The 22609-nt window shown below is 39.8% G+C and overlaps 2 protein-coding genes across 4 annotated transcripts; one reads left to right on the top strand and one right to left on the bottom strand.

Moving 5' to 3' along the window:
* Positions 1 to 1425: 1425 nt before the first annotated feature.
* Positions 1426 to 12143, bottom strand: fen1 (flap structure-specific endonuclease 1). The gene is made up of 11 exons (XM_058393389.1): positions 11993 to 12143; positions 10904 to 11002; positions 9412 to 9514; positions 8500 to 8602; positions 7272 to 7335; positions 7040 to 7149; positions 6788 to 6924; positions 5235 to 5433; positions 2199 to 2350; positions 1842 to 1956; positions 1426 to 1693 (listed from the first exon to the last, which is right to left on the bottom strand). The coding sequence occupies exons 2-11, from the start codon at positions 10983 to 10985 to the stop codon at positions 1616 to 1618; spliced, it is 1143 nt and encodes a 380-aa protein (XP_058249372.1). The 5' UTR covers positions 10986 to 11002; positions 11993 to 12143; the 3' UTR covers positions 1426 to 1615.
* A 625-nt stretch (positions 12144 to 12768) lies between these two features.
* Positions 12769 to 18874, top strand: tm9sf1 (transmembrane 9 superfamily member 1). Of its 3 annotated transcripts, XM_058393375.1 has the most exons (10): positions 12772 to 13047; positions 13141 to 13236; positions 14497 to 14690; positions 14769 to 14900; positions 15104 to 15226; positions 15816 to 16165; positions 16440 to 16594; positions 16763 to 16948; positions 17105 to 17378; positions 17520 to 18874. In XM_058393375.1, the coding sequence occupies exons 3-10, from the start codon at positions 14505 to 14507 to the stop codon at positions 17911 to 17913; spliced, it is 1800 nt and encodes a 599-aa protein (XP_058249358.1). In that variant the 5' UTR covers positions 12772 to 13047; positions 13141 to 13236; positions 14497 to 14504; the 3' UTR covers positions 17914 to 18874. The 3 variants fall into 3 exon arrangements, with proteins under 3 accessions (XP_058249352.1, XP_058249358.1, XP_058249364.1); XM_058393369.1 differs by lacking the exon at positions 13141 to 13236 and having other exon boundaries at positions 12769 to 12927; XM_058393381.1 differs by lacking the exon at positions 13141 to 13236 and having other exon boundaries at positions 13025 to 13047.
* Positions 18875 to 22609: the final 3735 nt, after the last annotated feature.

Below are 22609 nucleotides of genomic sequence, written 5' to 3'. Positions count from 1 at the left end.
CACCACTTTAACCAGTGCTGTCTCTGTGACGAGGCCTAAATCCTGTCTGATACATTTCATGAATGTTATTCCTATGTAGGTCTGAAGATAACTGCTGTGCTACAGCCTTTTCTAGGATCTTGGAGATAAACGAGAGGTTTGATATTGGCCTCAGAAGCTGAGGTCGGGTTTTTTAATCAGGGGTTTGATAACCGCTAGTTTAAAGGATTTAGCCACATAGCCAGTGCTAAGGGAAAAAGTGGTTATTTTTTGAAGAGATCCAGAAACATGTAGGATCTAGTACACAAGATGATTTTGAAGAAGAAATTAGTGAAATTAAATCAGTCTCTTCAAGTGGAGCCAAACGTTCTCTACACTCACCTGATACAGTGATATGATTATCTACAGGATTCTCTAATTGTCTGGTTTTAAATTTATAGTCTGATTTTGTTTGCCTAATATTCTCAAATTTGCCACTGAAATAATTCATAATCATTGCTGCTGCTTATTGAAGGTGTATGTTTTTCTACAGTTGTTTATTCTTAGTTAATTTTGCTACAGTATTAAATAAAAAAGGATTATTTTTGTTATCTTCACTTAGGGTGGAAAGATACACTGATCTAGCAGCACTGAGAGATTTCCTGTAGCTCAGGAGGCTTTCCTTTTACTTTCTAATTTGCTTGCCATCTGCTTTAAGGTGTGTGTGTGTGTGTGTGTGTGTGATCATTATACCCAGGAGCTAGATTTTTCTCTCTAATTATTTTTCTGAAGTGGAGCTACATTGTCTAGGGTGTAGTAAAACATTAGCTCTAAGTAATATATCATTATATTTCTATAATCTAATAATTCTAAGGTTTCATCTGATTCTTTCTCATGGGTACTATATAAGCTTTACAAAGAAAAATAAGGCCTGAGAAGAACTACCAATAACTGTAATACCGTTAGTGTTAAAAGCTCTATAGCGTTAGCATTGCTAAGATTGAACACATGGTTACATAACTGACTCAAATAAATCAGGTATTTAACTCGAAATAAATATTTGTTTATTTTAATTACCCATCTTTCCACCATTTGGATTTCATCGTCTTTTGCTTATAGTCAGTATTTACCTGGCCTAACCTTAATTATTTTCCAATGCTACACAACTTGTTCTTTTGTGATTGCACTGAACTCTTAAGCAGTTCATTAGTACAGTGTAGGGACACTTTTTGCAGCATCAGTTCATCTCAGGAGTGACAGACACAAGTCCAGTCCTGTGGCCAGAAGGATTTTCAGGCATTTCTCATGCAGAACTGGTCTGGTCATTACTTGATGCTGGTGGAGGAAAAGGTTTCCAAATGACCGTAAGTGATTTGAGTGTAAAAGTGAAAAATAATTAACATTACAACTCACCACACCTAAACTGTGAGTTTTTTTTAAAAATCAAATACCTTTTAGACAAAAGCATTGTTTAGAAAAGTTTCTTTATTTAAATCAAGCAGGAACAAGTTAATAAAAACAGGTTTTTCTGTGCTGTGTTGTTTCAGGGAACTTTTCAATATGAAAAGGCCACAGGAAGCAACACAAGGACTGTTACAGCGCACTCTATAGTTACGGCTCCTTAAAGACCCACAGACGTTCACTTCAGCATTTTTTTTCATTTGCCCTTCTTGAATTTGCCTGGTGTTGCCCCCATCTTCTGTTTCTTCTTGGCTGAGCCCTTCGTCTCAGGCTCCTGTAGGTACATTAAATAGAAATCAAAATTAATTGGAACGAAACAAATCAGTTAGATCAGCTGTGGCTGTAAACTATAAATATTCCTCATCCAGCTGCAGTCTTCAAAAATTCTAGTGAAACTGAAGGTCATAGTCAGCAGTACACACCTTGCGTTTAGAAGAGATGGACCCTGTGATGGTAAAGAACGTGTCCAGTCTCCCCTGAGTGCTCCCCTGTCTGCTCTTCATTATTTTCTTAGAGCCGTTACGGATGCGCTCCTCACTGGACGTGAAAATAAAACAAACAAAAATAAAAAAAAAAGTGGACGTGAACACTACACCTGAAAGCCGCTACTTTTCATTATCCTGCCATATTGGTATATCTCTGTAAGAGGGTTGTTATGGCTAATACACACAGTCTTTTGTCTGAAATGTTCACTAGGAAGAACTGCATTTAGACTAGACGGTTTTGTTCTAGCTTCAACTGTAAAATCAGAAGCATGTAGCTGAAGTGTCTGTGCTTACCTGAACTGTTTCTCATTGCACATAAACTGGACCAGTGCCTCCTCATCAGGCTCATTCCACTTGAGCTCCACGGTGGAACAGTCCACCACCTCAGGCTCCAGGAACAGGGCTCGAGCCTCCTTATAAAGCCAGTCTTCTGGGGAAGGGTGTTTCTGTAGGGACCACCACACATAAAGCAGGATACTCAAATACTCTGCATGTATAAAAGTAATTTATTATTAATATTAATTATATATTAGCAAAAGTCAGTGTAACTAGGTGTTTTCATAGAGACATTTAACCATTTTTTAATAAATGAAAACCATATGATTTAAAATTTAAATAGGTTATATATGGCTTGACTTGACCCGTCGTCTCTCAGGATACAAACATGCTCTCCTCTTCACTGCCACTCAGATGGTGGAATGAATTTCCCCTGGCCATCATCAAACAGATTAACAAAAAAGATCTAAACAAATTAATTTTAAAAACTCCATCAGCTTGTATTGTTTTTCTTGCTGTTTTCTCCCACAGGCTTTAGACTTGTTAGTAGTCTTAGACCCTGACCTATTTGCCTATACAGGAAGCATGAAGTCTACAAAGCACTTCTGTAAGTAGCTCTGGATAAGGACCTCTGCTAAATCCTGTAAATGTAACGGAAACAATATCTAAAACGTCTAAAACAGTCACTTTTATCTATGCTCTTTTGCACACACAGGATTCATCGTCAACATGTTTCCATATGGCATGACTTGTATGCTACAGTCTTTTTGATTCAAACTCATAAAAACTAAATTACAGTAATCCCCCTCTGTATCACGGTTCTAGTATATCGTGGATTTTTATATGGAACATAACTAATTTTTTTTTGTGGATTTTCCTGGTATATTGTGGTATCCGCAAACCTTACAGTGAATTGTTTTTATGTTGAAATAAGGTAATTTATTAATAAAAATATAATTATTAATTACAAAATATAAACATTAATTTAAATAAAGTAAAATGTTAAATGATATATAAAATACTATTCAGTGTATTTACTCAAGTGATAAAGAACACGTAGCATTGTTTAGGAAAGCATGGTGTGGGGATGCTGAAAATCAAAATACAGTACGGCTGGAGGAACGAGTCCGGCCAATCGGAATGCCCCATTCATTTAAACACGGTTGTGATTGGCTGCTGGCTATGCGTGCAGTTGGGGAAAGGGAAGCATTTTCTCCAATAATGTACAAACTACTGTACCATTATCACCTAATTACAATCCTTGTGTGCAATATTACAGTTCTACACTAGTATTTGTACAGTATTTGTGTAGTATTTGTATTTATTTATTCTTTTTTACAGTTTATAAAACAGTGTATATATTTTTCTTTTTCTCATATTTTATTTTCATATTTTTATATTTCTTTCTTTTTCTCTTATATTTTTATTTTCATTAGAGCAACTGTAACATGGCAAAGGAATTTCCCCCTGGGATTAATAAAGTTCTTTGAATCTTGAATTCTCCAGCAGCCCAGTTCTTGTCGCGTCACTGTCCCGAGTGTTTGGTTTTGTTCTGTGTATGCTGTATTTGTACGTTTTTTTTCTGCGAGCTCTATTATGTCGCCCAAACGCTCTGCACCTTCTAAGACTTCTGGCAAGAAACATACATACATACAGTACTCACTATAAATGTGATATTTCTACAAATTTACCCAGAATTCGCTCGCTATATGCTTGCAAATGTTTTCTGTGTGTGTTTAAAGAGTGTAGGAGGGTCATTTATGGCTTAAACGATTAAAAAAAAACAAAAAAACATTTGGGGGTGGAGTCCGTGTATCGCAGATTTTCGTTTATCGTGGGTGGTTTTAGAACGGGGGAGTACTGTAATTGACTTCTTGCAATGGGATCCATGCAACCTCAAATGTGGTCGTGTTTGTGATTGTACGTGAAGTGGGTAGCGTTTGTGATTGTACGTGAAGTGGGTAGCGTTTGTGATTGTACGTGAAGTGGGTAGCGTTTGTGATTGTACGTGAAGTGGGTAGCGTTTGTGATTGTACGTGAAGTGGGTAGCGTTTGTGATTGTACGTGAAGTGGGTAGCGTTTGTGAATGTACGTGAAGTGGGTAGCGTTTGTGAATGTACGTGAAGTGGGTAGCGTTTGTGAATGTACGTGAAGTGGGTAGCGTTTGTGAATGTACGTGAAGTGGGTAGCGTTTGTGAATGTACGTGAAGTGGGTAGCGTTTGTGATTGTACGTGAAGTGGGTAGCGTTTGTGATTGTACGTGAAGTGGGTAGCGTTTGTGATTGTACGTGAAGTGGGTAGCGTTTGTGATTGTACGTGAAGTGGGTAGCGTTTGTGATTGTACGTGAAGTGGGTAGCGTTTGTGATTGTACGTGAAGTGGGTAGCGTTTGTGATTGTACGTGAAGTGGGTAGCGTTTGTGATTGTACGTGAAGTGGGTAGCGTTTGTGATTGTACGTGAAGTGGGTAGCGTTTGTGATTGTACGTGAAGTGGGTAGCGTTTGTGATTGTACGTGAAGTGGGTAGCGTTTGTGATTGTACGTGCACTGGGTAGTGTTTGTGATTGTACGTGAAGTGGGTAGTGTTTGTGATTGTACGTGAACTGGGTAGTGTTTGTGATTGTACGTGCACTGGGTAGTGTTTGTGAATGTACGTGAACTGGGTAGTGTTTGTGAATGTACGTGAACTGGGTAGTGTTTGTGACTGTACGTGAACTGGGCAGTGTTTGTGAATGTACGTGAACTGGGCAGTGTTTGTGAATGTACGTGAATTGGGTAGTGTTTGTGATTGTACGTGAACTGGGTAGTGTTTGTGAATGTACGTGAAGTGGGTAGTGTTTGTGATTGTACGTGAACTGGGTAGTGTTTGTGATTGTACGTGAACTGGGTAGTGTTTGTGATTGTACGTGAACTGGGTAGTGTTTGTGATTGTACGTGAACTGGGTAGTGTTTGTGATTGTACGTGAACTGGGTAGTGTTTGTGATTGTACGTGAACTGGGTAGTGTTTGTGATTGTACGTGCACTGGGTAGTGTTTGTGATTGTACGTGAACTCACAGACTGGTCAATGTTGTCAAGGATTTCTTCAATTGAACCATGTTGTTTGATGAGGTCAATTGCTCTCTTGGGTCCAATTCCTTTGATTGTGCCGCAGTAGTCGCAGCCCAGTAGAATACATAAATCGATGAACTGTTGATGTGACAAGTTCATTTCCTGCAGAATGCGGCTGAAATGAAACTCCTGGATGGGAAGCTTCCTACAAGAGAGGGGAAGAAAAGATTTTGGGTCACTAGGTCAAAAATATAACTATCAAAATGTCTGTTGTAAAATATGACTACTCTTTCTGTACAATGCTGTAATGCTGAATCTTGGCACACATGGCTGTTGACTGTAGCTGATTGTGTAGTAATAACAGCTACTGCCAGGAAACCAAGTGTGTAATGATGCACTTTATTCTATTCTACTGTGCTGTGCCATTTGTACAAGGCTCTTGATATGTCTATGGTGTATTTTTTTTGTAACTCCTGAATTTTAAAAGTCTGGTTGTAAAAAATGAGGTTATTTAAGGTGCAAATGCTTAGAATAAAAGAAAGAAGTCTATCCTTTTTCCAATAGCAAAAATAAAGATGATTTTTTTGCCCTGCACACCAATAAAAGTGTCTGAAAGCTACGAATCTGAATGAATCACACAAACACTGACGTTTCAGTGATTGTGCTTTTATAATGAATGCTATAACAAGAAGTAAATGGAAACTTAAAGTGCACATGCAGGCAATGCTTACTTTTGCTGCATCAAGAAAGGTATCGTATCAAGACCCCACAATATCACCTCATTCAATGTACACTATATTGCCAAAGGTTTTGGGACACCCCTCCAAATTATTGAATTCAGGTGTTGTTTTTCAGAGGTTGGGTGTGGCCCCTTAGTTCCAGTTACAATGAACTCTTAATGCTTCAGCTTCATACCAAGACATTTTGGACAATTTCACGCTCCCAACTTTGGGGATGACCCCTTCCTGTTCCAACATGACTGCAAACCAGTGGACAAAGCAAGGTCCATAAAGACATGGATGAGCGAGTTTGGTGTGGAGGAGCTTGACTGGCCTGCACAGAGTCCTGACCTCAACCCCACAGAACACCTTTGGGATGAATTAGAGCGGAGACTGCGAGCCAGGCCAAAACTGAGACGTCTGCCTTTACATACACATGAATGTAATATGGAGTTGTCCCGCCCTTTGCAGCTATAACAGCTTCAACTCTTCTGGGAAGGCTTTCCACAAGGTTTAGGAGTGTGTTTATGGAGATTTTTGACGATTCATCTAGAAGAGCATTTGTGAGGTCGACTGAAACTGATGAACCTATACACACAGTGTTACTTGCTGGATTGGAAGCTTGCTGGATTTTAGCTTTTTGAGAGATCTTAGTTTACAACATAAATAATGATATCTGTAGAAGTGAAGAAAACAGGTAAATATTGGTAAAGGTAAATAGTTTAAAATAAAAATGTGCAGTAAAGCCTTATACAGTGCATGTTAGACAGTCACTTATGCACATATGTGTTTGAGTATGAATATATGATGTTGCATGAAATAACAGATTTATAAACATACTTAGCCTCACTAGCGGTTAAGTGTCTCAGCAGGACGTTTGTGCCAAACGTTAATCCATCCATATCTTCAGTTGCTGTGGCGAACACTTTCCCCGCCTTCACCAGAGCTGCACAGCTGGCTTCGGCCTCACACGGAGCCTGGACGGGAGTTTTTCATGAGGGTTTCAGTGTGTAGTGAAACCTAAGACCTCTCTATAATACATCACAATCAAATGTAACTGGGCTTTAAGATGAACTAAGGAAAAAACAATACCTCTATATAAGGCACCCCCATTAAGGTGAGGAGTTTTTTACACTCCTCATTATGCTGCTTGGTGACTTTCACAAGACGTTTGCTGAACTTGTCGATGTTCTCCTGTTCACCTATGGACCAAAAATAATGAAAGGTTATGGCCATTAAACCAAGCTCTGTACAGAACAATGCTAAAGCAGAGGCGTCTAAGCTCATTACTGGAGATTTTAACTTTAGATCATTTCTGTCATACCCATTTCCTGTGCTTGTGCTAGCAGCTTTTCAGCTTCGGCTCTTCTCTCTCCTCTCTTCTCTAACTGCAAAGAGAAAGTGAAGATCAGAGAAAAGCACATCCTGAAAAAGTTACAGGTTCCAGTGGCATTAAGGATGCTTTAAAAAACGTTTTAAATTAACTACTACTATTTAGACATATGTTGCAGTGTTACTTTCTGCTTGCCAATATTTCTCACAATTAAAATACAGCTGTGTTTTAACATGCCATCTTTGCCATACACCAATCAGCCATAACAATAAAACCATTTGCCTAATATTGTCTAGGTCACCAAAACAGCCCTTACATACTGAGGGAGGGACATGATGCTGCTTTGTTGTTGTTGATCTTTCGGCTGCTCCCTATGTGTTTTTGGGGGGGGTCGCCACAGCAGACCAACTGGTCCACACAACAACTTGGCACAGGTTTTATGCCGGATGCCCTTCTTTACGCAACCCTCCCATTTTTATCCGGGCTTGGGACTGGCACTGCATCCAGTGGAATCGAACCCGGGCCTTCCACATGGTAGGTGAGAAACCTACCACTGAGCCACCAGGGCCCTTAGCGGTAGATGCTTTATATTCTAATAAAAAATATTGAGATGGGGCCTCCGTTGATAAGACTAGTTTGTCCAACACATCCTCAAACTATTCCTGAACAAATGTTTGCAGTGTATCAGGGCTCACTATCCTGCTGAAAGAGGCCACTTCAAATAGAGAATACTGTTGTCATGAAGAGGTGTAACTTAGTCTGAAACAATGTTTCAATGTAGGTAGGTAGTGTGTGTCAAAGTAACAACCACATCCAACACCACCCAACGTTTCCCAGCAATACATTGCTCAGAGCATCTGTAATGGCATCAGTCAAAGGTATCAGAACTATGAGTAAAAATGTAGAGTATTTACTAAATTAAGCCTTATGTAAATGATTCACAAAAGTGGTATATACACATAGGATATAACACTCCGCAAATGAGGCATAAATTGTATTTGTGTCACAATCTGGCTTTGAATCTACTTTATTAACAATCTACAATCTACTTTATTAACAATCTACAATCTACTTTATTAACAATCTACAATCTACTTTATTAACAATCTACTTCATTAACATTTATTAATTGTTGAAAGTAATGAGAGATGCACTGTAAACCTGGAACACTTCTTATTTACTGACTAAGAGGACTCTCCGGCTGTTGGTTGTTTATTACCTCTCCAGACTTGAGCTGCGGAGGTTTCCCATCAAACACATACACAGGCTTGATGCCGTTGTCCAGCATTCGGATAGTCCTGTAGAACATGCCCATGAGGTGGCTGGCAGGCAGAAGGACAATTCAGTTAATGTAATAATGTCAACAAGATAGACTTCATTTTAAAGCTAAAATAAATTTCATGGACAAACAATTGCACTAGTTTACCATATAGTACAGTTCCAAAAGCAACATTATTTCTAATCACACACTCCAGTGTCACCCAGATGAGGATGAGGTTCCCTTTTTGAGACTCAAGTCTCTCAAGGTTTCTTCCTCTTATCACAGTTTTGCAGCACAGTTTTCAACTCCATCACCTCTGGCTTGCTCATTATGAATAATTTTAATATTTAAAATTTATGTTCTTAATTTGGCCCTGTGATGGACTGGTGACCTGTCCAGGGTGTACCCCTGCCTTTCGCCCAATGTGTGCTGGGATAGGCTCCAGCAGATCCCTGTGACCCTAATTAGGAATAAAGTGGGTATAGAAGATGGATGGATGGATGGATGGATGGATGAATGGATGGATGGATGTTCTTAATTTGCAGCATACATTTCTGTAAAACTGCTTTGTGAAAATGTCTGTTGTTAAAAGCGGCGTACAAATAAATCTGAACTGAATTGAATAGTGTAAAATGTATGGAGTTTTATAGTAATCACCAGACACATCCAGCTCACTCCAGTGTAACTCATAGGAATTGACCGCACTGTTTAAAGTGTTTGCGCTGACCGGTGCAACAAAGCACTCAACACGTTTAACCACTTTCTAATCGCCGTTACCAATTTAATACAGTTAAGTTTTATTAAGCTTTAACATCGTTGTGTAATGTTCTGCATATTTCTGAGTTTTGTAGGTATGATAAGGTACGATACCTTGTCGTCTCGCCATCTTCGTTCTGTAAAACGTTTCCATCTTGTCTCACTGCGATCAGAAACTGGTAAATGCACATGGAGGCATCTATAGCGATCTTGCGGCCTAAATGTTTATCACAGTAGAGCAGAGACAAGCATAAAACACAGAGCTGTGCAGTTCACACAAATAATACATAAAACAGTGAAATAGAACAGTGCACTACCTTCATTAATGGAGATGTTTATTTACTGTGATCGATATCTTCCTGGAATAAATCTAATTTCTAGGGAAATACTGATGTTTTTAAGGAGTTATAGTAATAAATAAGTAGAAACAGCAGGCATCAGACTACAAGGAAAGGAATGATTGGAGTGATGAATGTGATACATGAAGATCTAAATAAACAATGTTCTCTGGGTTCCACTCTAATGTATGATTCAGCAAATTTGGCCAGTTAAGGCCATTGCTGTCCACTGATGTCATGGATATAGATGATGTTTGTTGTGGTTATGTACTACGGCAAAAATGATTATTAAAAAAGACAGAGACCAATAACCATATTAATAAATATATAAATAGTTATTATTTATTAATAGTTATGTTAACCTTTATCAGAAACAACACAAATATATGTCTTTTTTTTTTTTTTTTTACATATTTATATTGAAAGCATTCTTAGTTTGAACTCTTTAAAATGGACAGACGTTTTCAAACTGTATGAGTGCTCTTTAGCTTTATTCCATTTGTTTACATTTTCTTCATAATTTCTTTTTGCAACGTACACCGATCAGCCATAACATTATGAGCAGTGAGAGGTGAAGTAAATAAGACTGATGATCTCCTCATCATGGCACCTGTTAGTGGGCGGGATATATTAGGCAGCAAGTCAACATTTTGTCCTCAAAGTTGATGTGTTAGAAGCAGGAAAAATGGACAAGAATAAGGATTTGAGCTTTGAGTTTGACGAAGGGCCAGATTGTGATGGCTAGACCACTGGATCAGAGCATCTCCAAAACTGCAGCTCTTGTGGGGTGTTCCCGGTCTGCAGTGGTCAGTATCTATCAAAAGTATCCTTAAAGTCCTGTAAGCTGTGAGGTGGGGCCTCCATGGGGCCTGCAACTTACAGGACTTAAAGGATCTGCTGCTAACATCGTGGTGCCAGATACCACAGCACACCTTCAGGGATCTAGTGGAGTCCATGTCTCAATGGGTCAGGGCTGTTTTGGCAGTAAAAGGTGGACCAACACAACATTAGGCAGGTGGTCATAATGTTATGCCTGATCAGTGTATATCCTGACAATGTTTTCGCTCTCAGTCTTTAGATGTAATCCTGTTTATTGAATACTTTGTTGTTAATATAAAAAGGGGGTTAAAAAATAATAATAATACACACAATGTATTTTAAGTGTAGCAATAATGCTTTCAGCATGAAAAACAGCCCATGTGATGTTTATTGGACACATAACCCCTCACGATACGGCTGAAGCTGATGATGATGGTAGGAAAACTTACCAAAATAATTTTTAATGTCCTGCTCCTTGATGGCTGCCGGCGCCTGATCAGCTATTAACTTTGCAAGGCCGTGAATTCCCATGTTGATCAACTGGAGGACTGCGAATTAATCAGGAGCAAAGATATTAGGTTTTTTAAAGATATTAACAAATGGCTGTCACAGATATTCTAATATTATAGAGCTTTTAAATAAAAAATGTGGATATATACTGAGAATTGAAAGATAATTATAGAATAACAATTAAGAAGGAAATGGAAAATGTAGCTAAGGTTATACCAGCAGGGCTTGTAAGGCTTTTACGTGGCTAAATTCCTCTTGATACTTATGTCAGTGTTTAATGAAACTCTTACAGCTGACTAAATATTCAGAAAAACACTAACACATGTCACACATGGCTCGGTCATCTTCCACTGGACAAACACTGAATGTGGATATAGTGACTGGAAAAGTGTTTGCAATTACAGCAAGGTCTGTGTAAAACAATAACATTAACGATGCTGGGTTTTAAAGATTATTCACTATAAGAGTCAGTAATAAGCAGGATGTTAGAGTACTGGTTGCGTTATGTTCCTCTATTGTGGAAATGATGATACAGTTTGTTTTGAACACAATCTCTATAAATGTAAATGCGATAAAGATGCAAGAATGATAAATATTAGAAATGTTGTTTTATATTAAACTCTGTATGCACGGAGACAGAAACCTAAGACTTCTGTTGTAATTTATACAAATCCTCCCTGACTGCACGCGCACACGTTCTCGCTTCTCTTATTTATTATGCTGTAATGTTCCCTCTATTAAAGTGCATTCGCCCTTATTATAAGCCTTAAAGATTTTTAAAACAAAGGTCTCTGTTATCTTAAAACACAGAGTTGTGTGTAATTTAAAACATATTACTGTGTATAAATAACCTCACGCGCTGCATCGCGAGACAACAGACGGCTCGCGCGCAACTGCTATAAGGATATTATAGATTGTGTATAAACGCTTTTGAGGTGTTTACTCATTCATACCGCATATGTCCTCTAGAAAATGTGACAGGGTGTAAAAAATGCAATCAACGGAAATATAAACAAATCATAACTCACCCAAAAGTGATATATTCCACACTAGTCTGCGCTCTCAAACGCGGGATTAGCACAGCTTTTTCGCGCGCTGAGAAGACTTACGTAAACAGACATTACGAGTCGATCATACAGGCAACTTTGCCTAGAAGCAGTACATCGATTGCTCAAGATTGATTCACTCGGGCTTGTGCGCGGCAATGCCTTAGGCTTTGGTTGCAGGTTGTGTCGCCGTGTTCGTGACCAGGTGGGAACTGGGAACTGGGAAGGTTCCGCCTGGTTTGATCAGCTCTCCAAGTCGTAATTCCTACTCAGAAAGTCAGAGAGTCCGACTCGCGATTCAGTGACGTCACTTCAACATGGTGACGCGCATAGAAAAAAGTAAGAACATGAAATAAGAGTGTGATTAAAGAGTTTTATTCTTTTGAGTTTATTTTCTATTTGAAATCGTGATACTTGGATAATTAAAATAGTCTTTTTTTCTTCTTATGCAATCAAACTGCTCTTTCGTGTAATTCCTTGTTGCTATTAACAGAGTGATCACATCCACGTCAATAATAAATTAGGCACTAACCAAAAGAACTCTTTAATTTCATTTTATCGCCAGTTTACTGGGAGTATTCGGCTTTATTTCCGATTGAGATCCCGTGGACTCTCTAATGTCGGAAGTAGGAGGTTCCGTGCTGGAAAATTCCGAGTTCCCGGTTATCGCAGATACAGCATATGATCTACATATAATGCTCGGGAAGAATTCCGGGTGAGTGATTATTTCGAGATCAGCGGATGTAACGCGCCTGCGTCAAATCAGAGTTACCGAAATACTCGCCGATCAGTGAGACTTGTCGGAAGTGGACACAAATGAATACAGCACACAGACAGGATAATTGCTGCCTTCTTATGTTTTTGTGGCGATTTTTAGGAGAACATTTTACTGGTGGAAAGTAAAAGTCTCCAAACAGGTGAGGCGTTTCTCTTGGCCACGCCCATCCCGGAAAATTGTCTATATTTTTATTTTAAGGTGACGTGGATACGGCAGCAGCTAGTCGCCTCCTCTCGAGTCATCTGGAGGTGTTAAAGAAGTAAACCGACCTGTTTTTTCTTTATATTTGGGGCCGTTTCTGTCCCTGTGTTCAGAGATACTCACAGATATGAGGCTGTATGTGTTCCTTCAGCACTGACCATAAAGAAATAAAGAGAGGAGAGCGCGGCTTGATCCCGAGCCTGGGCTCGGAGCAGGAGGATTTCTGGACTTCAGGCAGAGGAAACAGGTTTTTGTTGCATTTCGCTTTTGTACGGAAGCGTTTAATACAGGCCAGCTATCAGCTCTTAACCAAAAACAGTGCGGAATTTAGTACGGATATACATCCAGTTTGGGGGAAATAGCATCTTTTTCAGCTTGGCTACCTGAAGATATATGGTATTAAGAGGTTTTCAGGGATACTATAAACTAAGAAAGTAGAAATGTTGAACTCTGTGGTCAGTCTTCCTCTCCGAGATGCTGCTGTTCTAATAAATCGTATTTCTTTACCTTTAAACTGTTTGTTTATGTCTCCTAGTAAAAAACAACACCGCGAGTATTGTGTGCTGTTTTTTGTCTACTTTAGTGCAGAAACCTGTGTTCTGCCCCAAGCAGAAAACTACAGGTAGTATATTTTGACAGGTTATCCATCTTCCCTTGTGTGTTCAGGGGAAAGTAACTGCTGCACGCTTGAAGTCGCCAGATGACGTCATTTGGAGCGTCACGATGATTTGAATATCTGTTTCCCAAATGAACATTATGGATTTTATACAGCCCGAAGCCTTAACCTTTTCTAAATTCCCAGATTATAGCACTGCTGTACTATTCCAACATGTATTATGTCAGAAGCAAAGTGTATATATGTATATAAATGAATATTCTGCTCAGTGACAGGTGTAGTTGTTAGTGTCTTGTCCATCTATAATCTATGTGTACAGTGTAAATGTTGCGTAACAGACCGCAGATGCTGGGTTTTGCATATGCGACATGTAAAGTCTTCAGAAGAGCTGTGGCATGTTCCCCAAAATGCTCAGTCAACCGTAGCAGTGGATGTCCTTATAAAACTGGTTGCCGAAAGGGATGCCATGTCAAATATTGACCTTGTTTGGTGCATTACTATTTAGTGCTCTTTATAGCAGATTGTTTTAATGTAGAAACAGTTCATTTCATTATATTTGTAGAGCATTTCTTTGCCTGCACTTTCAAGATCTTTACACAGTACTGAAGTTGGAGCGGGTCTTGCTCTTCAGTAGTAGCTTGCTGGCAGCAGACATAGTTTGTGTGTGGGTTTTTTGGGTGTGTGTCTTCCTGCAATCCATTCACTTTTCTAACCATCGCTTGGTTGTGGAGGGGAAAATAATTTTGAAGTGGTTTGTGGATTATTTCTCAAGACCTTTAATGTTTAAATGGATACACTTTATTTCTAACACAATTTCATTAAGTAATTCAATGTTGGCAAAGTCTAAGCATTAGTCATGAATGTGTTATTAAAAGAATTTCTCTCACATAGGGACTAAGATGGCGACTCTTGGCTGGATCGCAGGCTCTCGGCTGTTTCTCCTGTGCCTGTTTCCACAAGTTGCCTGGACAGCCACTTACAAGGAAGGCGATCCGGTCATGCTTTATGTGAATAAAGTCGGGCCTTATCATAACCCCCAGGAAACCTATCATTATTATACTCTCCCTGTCTGCAGACCCAAAGAGGTGATTGTGGCTTTTGATTTCAGCTACATTTGACATCATTGCACTGTTGTCTTTACAGTTGATTTATTCACTGCACAGGTGCGCCATAAAGCCTTAAGCCTGGGAGAGGTTTTGGATGGTGACAGGATGGCAGAGTCTTTATACAACATTCACTTCAGGGAGAACACCGAAAGACAGACACTATGTCAGCTCACACTGTCGGAGAAAGAGGTATTGTTTACATAAGACTGTTTACTTTCATGCCAAGAATTATTCCTCATGACGTATCCTTGTTTATATTAAGGTTTGCTCTTTGTTTAGACATTTCTGAGGCTGATGCTACAATATAATCCTCTTCCCTACAAATTATTTGTACTATATATTTGATCTTAGAAAGAAATGTCTATCAAAATGTGACTGTATTGTTTTAATAGGTGGATCAGTTGAGAGAAGCAATCGAAGAGCTGTATTACTTTGAATTTGTCCTGGATGATATTCCAATCTGGGGCTTTGTGGGATATATGGAGGAAAGTGGATTCCTGCCTCACAGTCACAAGGTCAGCCTGTGTGAATGTCTTTTGAATCTGCTTCCCTCTCTTATTCTATATCACATGCAGAGGGATATTCTGGCTTGGCTCATTGCTGCCTAGTAACACTTTATTCCATGCACTTACTGTACGCAGAGCCAGAACAAAGCCAGGAGAAAGACTCTCTATTGTAATGACCTTTCATTTGATATGTTTGTTTATGCCACAGTGCAACGGAATCCTGAAGTAGTTTTGACTGTAAGATTAACAATATTTCATTTTAATGTGTTGTTTGTATATGGAAAGCTTATACACAGAAACTTGTATGGCAGAAGCTCCACATAATCTAAGACTAATACTAGATGGGTTTTTATAAGACATGTTTAACAAAATAAAAATTCTAATGGTTGATGTTTTGCTAGGTGACATTTATTTATTAATTGCCAGCAACTTGTAGGTATTCAGGGAATAAGGCACTCCAGACCATACTGTTTCATGGAATTTTTTTCAGTCTGTATTATTTCATATAATAAGCTCCTCACACCTGGGATATCCACTGAGTTTATGATTTTGTACAACCCTGGTGTAATGAATGTTCCTGGCTTTTGTTTTTCCTCAGGTCGGGTTGTGGACCCACTTGGACTTTAATATCGAATATAATGGCAACTCTGTGATCTTTGCCAATGTGTCTGTGAAAGATGTGAAGCCGGTGCCTTTGGACGAGGGAGGAGGTGACGGGGCAAACGTCAATAATGGAGGTCTCTCAGTGACCCACACCTACAGCGTACACTGGTTTGAGAGCCACTTGCCTTACACACGCAGGGCTGAGCGTCTCCGAGACTACTCCTTCTTCCCAAAGACTCTGGAGATCCACTGGCTGTCAATCATCAACTCGCTGGTGCTGGTGGTGCTGCTGCTAGGCTTCGTTATCATCATCCTTATGAGGGTGTTAAAGAATGACTTTGCCAGGTGAGGAAAGATGAATATATCAAAGACACAAGAAGATAATCTGGACAAGAGAAACATTCAACTGTCTGTAATGTTTATATAACATCAAGGAGGAGTTAATTGTATGTTTTATAACACTAATTACTAATAATTGTGGATAATTTAGAGCTCAGTCATTGCAAGGTATGGTTGACTGGTGATTTAGGGAGCCTTGTATTGAAGAATATACAGCATTCTAGTCATGTCTGCAGCTCTGACACTGATTCAGTACTATTACAATGTGTAACTGTTTCAGATATAATGTAGAAGAAGATGGGACCTGTGATGATCTGGATCAGGGTGATAACGGCTGGAAGATCATTCACACGGATGTCTTTCGTTTTCCACCATATAAGAGCTTGATGTGTGCTGTGCTTGGAGTAGGAGCTCAGTTTCTCACTTTGGCCACCGGTAAGAATCTGTGCATGACAGAATGCAGCATGGACACACACTGGCTTTTGTGAATGTAAGAGCACTGTATCTTTATTGGAACAATAAAGATTTTATGTTTATCGTTGACTCAAATGCTCCCTCGGTAAGATCTGATGAAATCCACTGGCCTGCTCTTTCTACTGTTAGGAATTATCATCATGGCATTGCTAGGGATGTTTAACGTGCATCGCCACGGAGCTATAAATTCTGCAGCGATCGTACTGTATGCGCTGACCAGCTGTGTGTCGGGATACTGCTCGTGTAGCTTCTACACCCAGATCCATGGTCACCGCTGGGTTTGGAACATCATCCTCACCTCTACCCTCTTCTCTGGTGAGATATTGTCTTTTAGCATTGTTAGAATAGTTCTGTTTTTTTCTCTATTGACTGATGCCTTAATGTTCACAGTATAATTAATGCAAACCATTAGCATAGCAATTTTGTTGTACTTAATCTCTCTCTCTCTGTCTCTCAATCTCTCTCTCTAAGCCCCTCTCTTTCTGACCTGGAGTGTAGTAAACTCCATACACTGGTGGAGTGGCTCCACACAGGCACTTCCTGCGTCTACGGTGCTCCTGTTGCTAGGTGCTTGGGTACTAGTGGGTTTTCCCCTTACAGTCATTGGGGGAATTGTGGGTAAGAACCGGGCCGGCAGTTTTCAGGCTCCATGTCGTACACGCAACATTCCACGCCAGATCCCAGAGCAACCCTGGTACAAACACACAGCTGTGCACATGGCCATTGGAGGATTCCTGCCTTTCAGGTGAGTGGATGAGTATAAAATCATGTCTTAATCTTTACTTTCATCGTGTGACTTTAAACAACAATGTGTGCTGTACACCAAAATGACAAATTTCTGTTTAATTTCCATTTGTCTGTGTGTCTCCACCTTGTTATTTCACAGTGCCATCTCAGTGGAGCTCTACTACATATTTGCCACCGTTTGGGGTCGGGAGCAGTACACGCTTTACGGTATCCTGCTCTGTGTCTTTGCAATCCTGCTGTCTGTGGGAGCCTGCATCTCTGTGGCTCTCACCTACTTCCTGCTTTCAGGTGAAGATTATCGCTGGTGGTGGCGAAGCATCCTGAGCACGGGCTCCACCGGCATATTCATATTCGTCTATTCACTTTTCTACTATTGGAATCGGTCAAGCATGAGTGGTCTGGTGCAGAGCATGGAGTTCTTTGGCTATTCCTTACTCACTGCATTCGTGTTCTCACTCATGCTCGGGACCGTTTCATTCTGGGCCTCTCTGGCATTTATCCGTTACATCTACCGTAGCCTGAAGATGGATTGAAGAACACTTGTGCACTAGCCTGTTTTCTTTTTTTTTCTGGACACTTCATTGTGAAACTGTTTCTGACATCAAACTGGAGGATAGTTGTTTTTTCGGAAAATGGACTATAAACTCTTTCAAACATTTGAGATGTTCTCAAAGAGAGACTGATGTTTAAAATTCCTAAGATGCATAGTTAATTTAAATTATATGGTCAGCAAATTATTTGCTTCACAATATTTGTATCTGAATGACATTGAAAGCAGAGTGGAAAACTACTGCATGTTCATTTATTGCAACAAAAGTTGAATCTGACTTGTTTAGTCACGGTATTTGGTTCGTCCAGTGCATAGTGCATTCAGTGATCCAGATAAACAGTTTAAAGTTAAATCACAGAACTAGTACTTCATATGGGCTCTGAAATCCGAAAATGTTTTAATGTATAGCTTTTGGGATATGTGTCATAGATAAGGTGTGTGTGTGTGTGTGTGTGTGTATGTATGTATGTACACATACACATATAAATGTGTGAATATATACATTTATAAAGGGACAGGTTTTTTAAACATGGCATCGACAATAAGGTTAATTATAACATTAAAGGCGCAGGGAAACTGGGTGACAGTGACCTCTCACTGAGCATTGAATATTCATGAAGGGAAAAGTTTATGATTATAAAGTGGAAACAATCAGACCAAACTAGCAAAAGTAAAAAACTATTTATGCTATATTCCATCTGTAGCAGTATTAAGAAGCCAAACTAAATATACAGAACAGGAAGTGTCTAGTTTAAGGTCTGTTAGTTTTGTGTGTGTCTTTGGTGTGAAGCAGGACAGATTTTTGTGAGATTCAGGTTTTATCAGATATGAGTAAGGTGGGACATTGGAGCAATATGTTCTACTAATAGTCACCATTTACTGTGATCTCATTTCTGATGTACATATACACAATCTTTTCAATAAAAGCTACCTTTTTCCTACAAAAAAAAGAATCTCTAATGTTTGTGTAGAAAGAAGGCTGTTTTTTTCTAATGTTAATAAATACAGTGTTACCTCGGTCCTTGACCACCCCTGTGTTCGAATAATTTGGTATTCGGTCAGAAATTTCGAGTCAATTTGACCTCGGTGTACAAAAATATTTTTGGTGTACGACTCGACTCGGGAACGCCAGTTCTTGTTTCATACTGGATTGCAACAAATATCACTGTTTCGACCCGACCTGAAAAGAACCCTGGCAATGTTGCCAATGAGGGAAGTTATGAGATCAACCATCGAGTTGAAACAGATTAATTTGTTTTACATTATTTCCTATGGGGAAAAATAATTCAGTTTTCGACCAAATCGGGATTCAACCAGACTTTTGGAACAAATTAGGGTTGAAGACCGAGGTACCACTGTAAAAAAAAAAAACAGCATTCCTCAGAAAATACATTGCTGGGTGTTTTCTTTTGATTAATATACAAACTATACATTGTACTTTTTTAATGAATAACTCTGTACAGAGTAAACCATCAGCCCAACCCACAAGGCACATCAAGAAGAAACCCAGTTCAGAGATTCAAATAACCTGAATGTACAGTGGAGTGATTAGTGAGGTATGGTTTTATTGGGTGTGATAGTTTCTAGTAATTATGTTAATTACACATGGGGGTGTTTAGAATTCCATTAACTGAATGAATCTCAGGGCTTGTTGCCACAGTAAAGCAACGCCTTTGAAGATCAACCTAATTATAAATGAATCCTCTGGCATAGTGTAAACAACTGCAAAATAATACAGTATTATACAGTAATTCTATAACAACAGATTTTTTTTCATTATTTACTTTTTAAAAAAATGTATAAACATTATTATAATCACATTATATTAGCATAATCATTGTAATCATTAGCCTGTTTCTACAGCTATTCTCATCAGTCTGAGTGACCAGAGGCTCTGGTGGTCTTCCACTATTCAAAGAACCATGTTTACACCATTAACCAGTGTTCTAGTTCTTAGTTCCAGAGACAGTTAAATGTTGTGGAAGGTATACCACGAGGGAAAAGTCATGATGACTGAAGACTAAATATTGTCCATAAATACAGCAGAGCTAACTTAGGCAATAGGGAGGCTGCAGAATCTCGTAAATGTGGAAGGTGATGACCATGTGGTTACTGCACATATGTACGTCTGTGTTGATAGCACCTTGGGATGAAAAGCTGGGTTTGTCCAAGGCATAAGGTGATTATCCTCCCATCATAAGGTATTGTGGGCTCATTAAGAGGGCCTGCAACTCACTTGGTTGACAGTATGGCCAAGACGAAGGCAGTCTTCATAGAAAGATACTTAATATGAGCTTGTTTGAGGGGCTCATAAGGCACTAGACACAAGCTATTACCTGCAATTCCCACTAGTAACAGGTTAAGACCTTTAGTGTGACTGGGGTATGGCCTGTATCTAACAAGTGTTGTAAATATTCCAATATTGATTTTATAAGGAAATCAAATGGATTAAGAGCTTGATCTTTACACCAGGAAGTAAATTGCTTCTATTTATTAGCATATGCAATACATGTTGAAGGGGTCCTGTCTTCTTGACACCAGCTGAACATATTGAAAGCATGTACTCTGCCCTTAGTGGCCAAACACACTAACTTCAACCTCACTGGGAACGAGCGCCATAGCTTCCCATCCAACTAAGACAGTAGGTCTCTCTGTCACATTAATGGTTGTGGTGGGGCACAGGAGGAGTCTGTCTGCCCATAGCATTAACACACGTGTCAGTTGGAGACATGAACAAGACCGTGTTCCACTTTGGTGATTGATGAGAAACACTACGGGTATACATATTGGTGTGAACTGTCTGTTCACACCAATATGTGTCTGTCTAACCGTTACTACCTGAAATGTTTCAAGGTAAGAAATACTGCCCAAAGTTCCAACAGGTTGATATAGCATCCCCTTAGCTGTGGGCTCCACCTCCCCTGAATGCAACAACGCTGCCACAGGCCTCCTCACCCTCATAGAGAAGCATCTGTGCATGCAGGAGGGGGCCCTAACCATACCCCTCTCTGGAGAAACCGCTCCTACTGCCAGAGTGGCAGTGAGGCAAAACAGCTGGCTGTGACACAAACCATCTGGCTATTAGCCAGTGTTCAAATGGGCAAAGATCTAACAGCTGTAGATAAAGTTGAGGCTGTGGCGAGTATCCCATCCAGAAGTAGACAGCTTATGTAGGGTAGTTTGCGTTGAAATTTGAACCTTGCTAGTATCCTGTGCACAGCCTGCCTTCTGCACACTGTGATGGTAGCCCTCACTAATCCAGGTGCATGCATAGAAAACAGACTGGCTGAGTAAGCAGACAGCTCTTCTGCAGATTCCTAAGGCTGCAACATGCTCCAGTATGTGTTGTGTGTCTCTAGCTACCTGCATAGTTGTCATGGCACACAGCAGAGTCATCTATTTATGGTAGAATCAACGGCCATCCCACTGCAAGGGTTCCACTGCCATCCCTTTTCCAAACAAGGAAGTGTTTTGAATAGCCATTGGGGTGGATCTGTGTATCCACTGGTTCTATTGCCCTCTTCTTCAGCTTCTTTGAGACATCTACAGCAAGGGAAAAATTCTGGCAAGTGTCCTGAGCTACTTTCGGTACATGATGAGAGTCTGTGATGTGATTTAAGATGATAGCTGTTCTCCACTTGTTTGTATAGCCCTCCACAGTTCTAACTGAGGCACTAAGAAACGTCACAAACCCTGGGCTGTCAATGGCAGTGAGTGATGGTTTTCCTATCCTTGGGGGGCCAGCCATACCTGACATCTGCCCTGCCTCAGTATCGCATGGCCTTTTCCAATTATCCCTAAAACATGCAGGAAAGCATCAAACAGTTCTGAAGCTGTGCCATTTGGGGCCTTAGTCATAGATTTTGTCATATTTAACCATCTCTGGTGGTACAATCATGGGAAAAAGAAAGGCTCAATTATGTTTTCATTTCTCAGCAAGAGAGTAATTACCAGCCAGGTGTTAATTTGTTAATCATCAAGATGCCTGACAACCTCTATAAAAGGCAGTTTAGTGTGTCTACATCAGGTCAAGAAGAAAAGACTTCAGTCATGACCTTAGAGAAGTAATCGCTGCTGCTCATCAGCCAGCCTTGCCTGATGTGTGGCTAATGCAGTTAGTGACTGTTGAACAGGAAGCTTTCATAGGAATTTGTGTAGAAACCATGGTTCATGGTACAAACACTGCAGCACAAATGCTGTCCTGGTAGCAAATGGACAAACGTGTGGAAATGTCTGTAAACAGGTAAAGAGGAGCCCTCAGTTCCAGCTGGTTCTTGAGCTCACACTGGAGTTCAATAGGATCAACAGTTCAACATTGCAGCAACAAAATAAGAGAGACAGCCATGCTATCTCTTTTTAAAATATCCAGATTGCCTGAGAGCACACAAAAGTATGACAAGTATCCCACTGTTAATATTGAGAATTTGGCTAGCTTCCCTGCAGTGGGATCGTATGCAGGTTAAAGCAATTCAGTGGTGACCGTCACCTGGAATGACATTCTGGCAGCAAAGGATCCTATCCTTATCCTTATACTTGTTTCATGCGTCTTTAAAAGGCATTGTCTGCTGTGAGAACAATGTCTATGCAACAATTTCCACTAGAGATTTTATCTTTTCTGTTAGAAAAGACAAAAAGAAAAATTTACAAGTAGTATAGTGATGGTAGTACTGACAGTAGTC

This window comes from Hemibagrus wyckioides, linkage group LG01 (assembly GCF_019097595.1).
Source record: "Hemibagrus wyckioides isolate EC202008001 linkage group LG01, SWU_Hwy_1.0, whole genome shotgun sequence".
In the NCBI taxonomy this organism is placed as follows: Eukaryota; Metazoa; Chordata; class Actinopteri; order Siluriformes; family Bagridae; genus Hemibagrus; species Hemibagrus wyckioides.
Note: the sequence above shows the minus strand (reverse complement) of the source record. Positions and strands in the feature narration are given on the sequence as shown.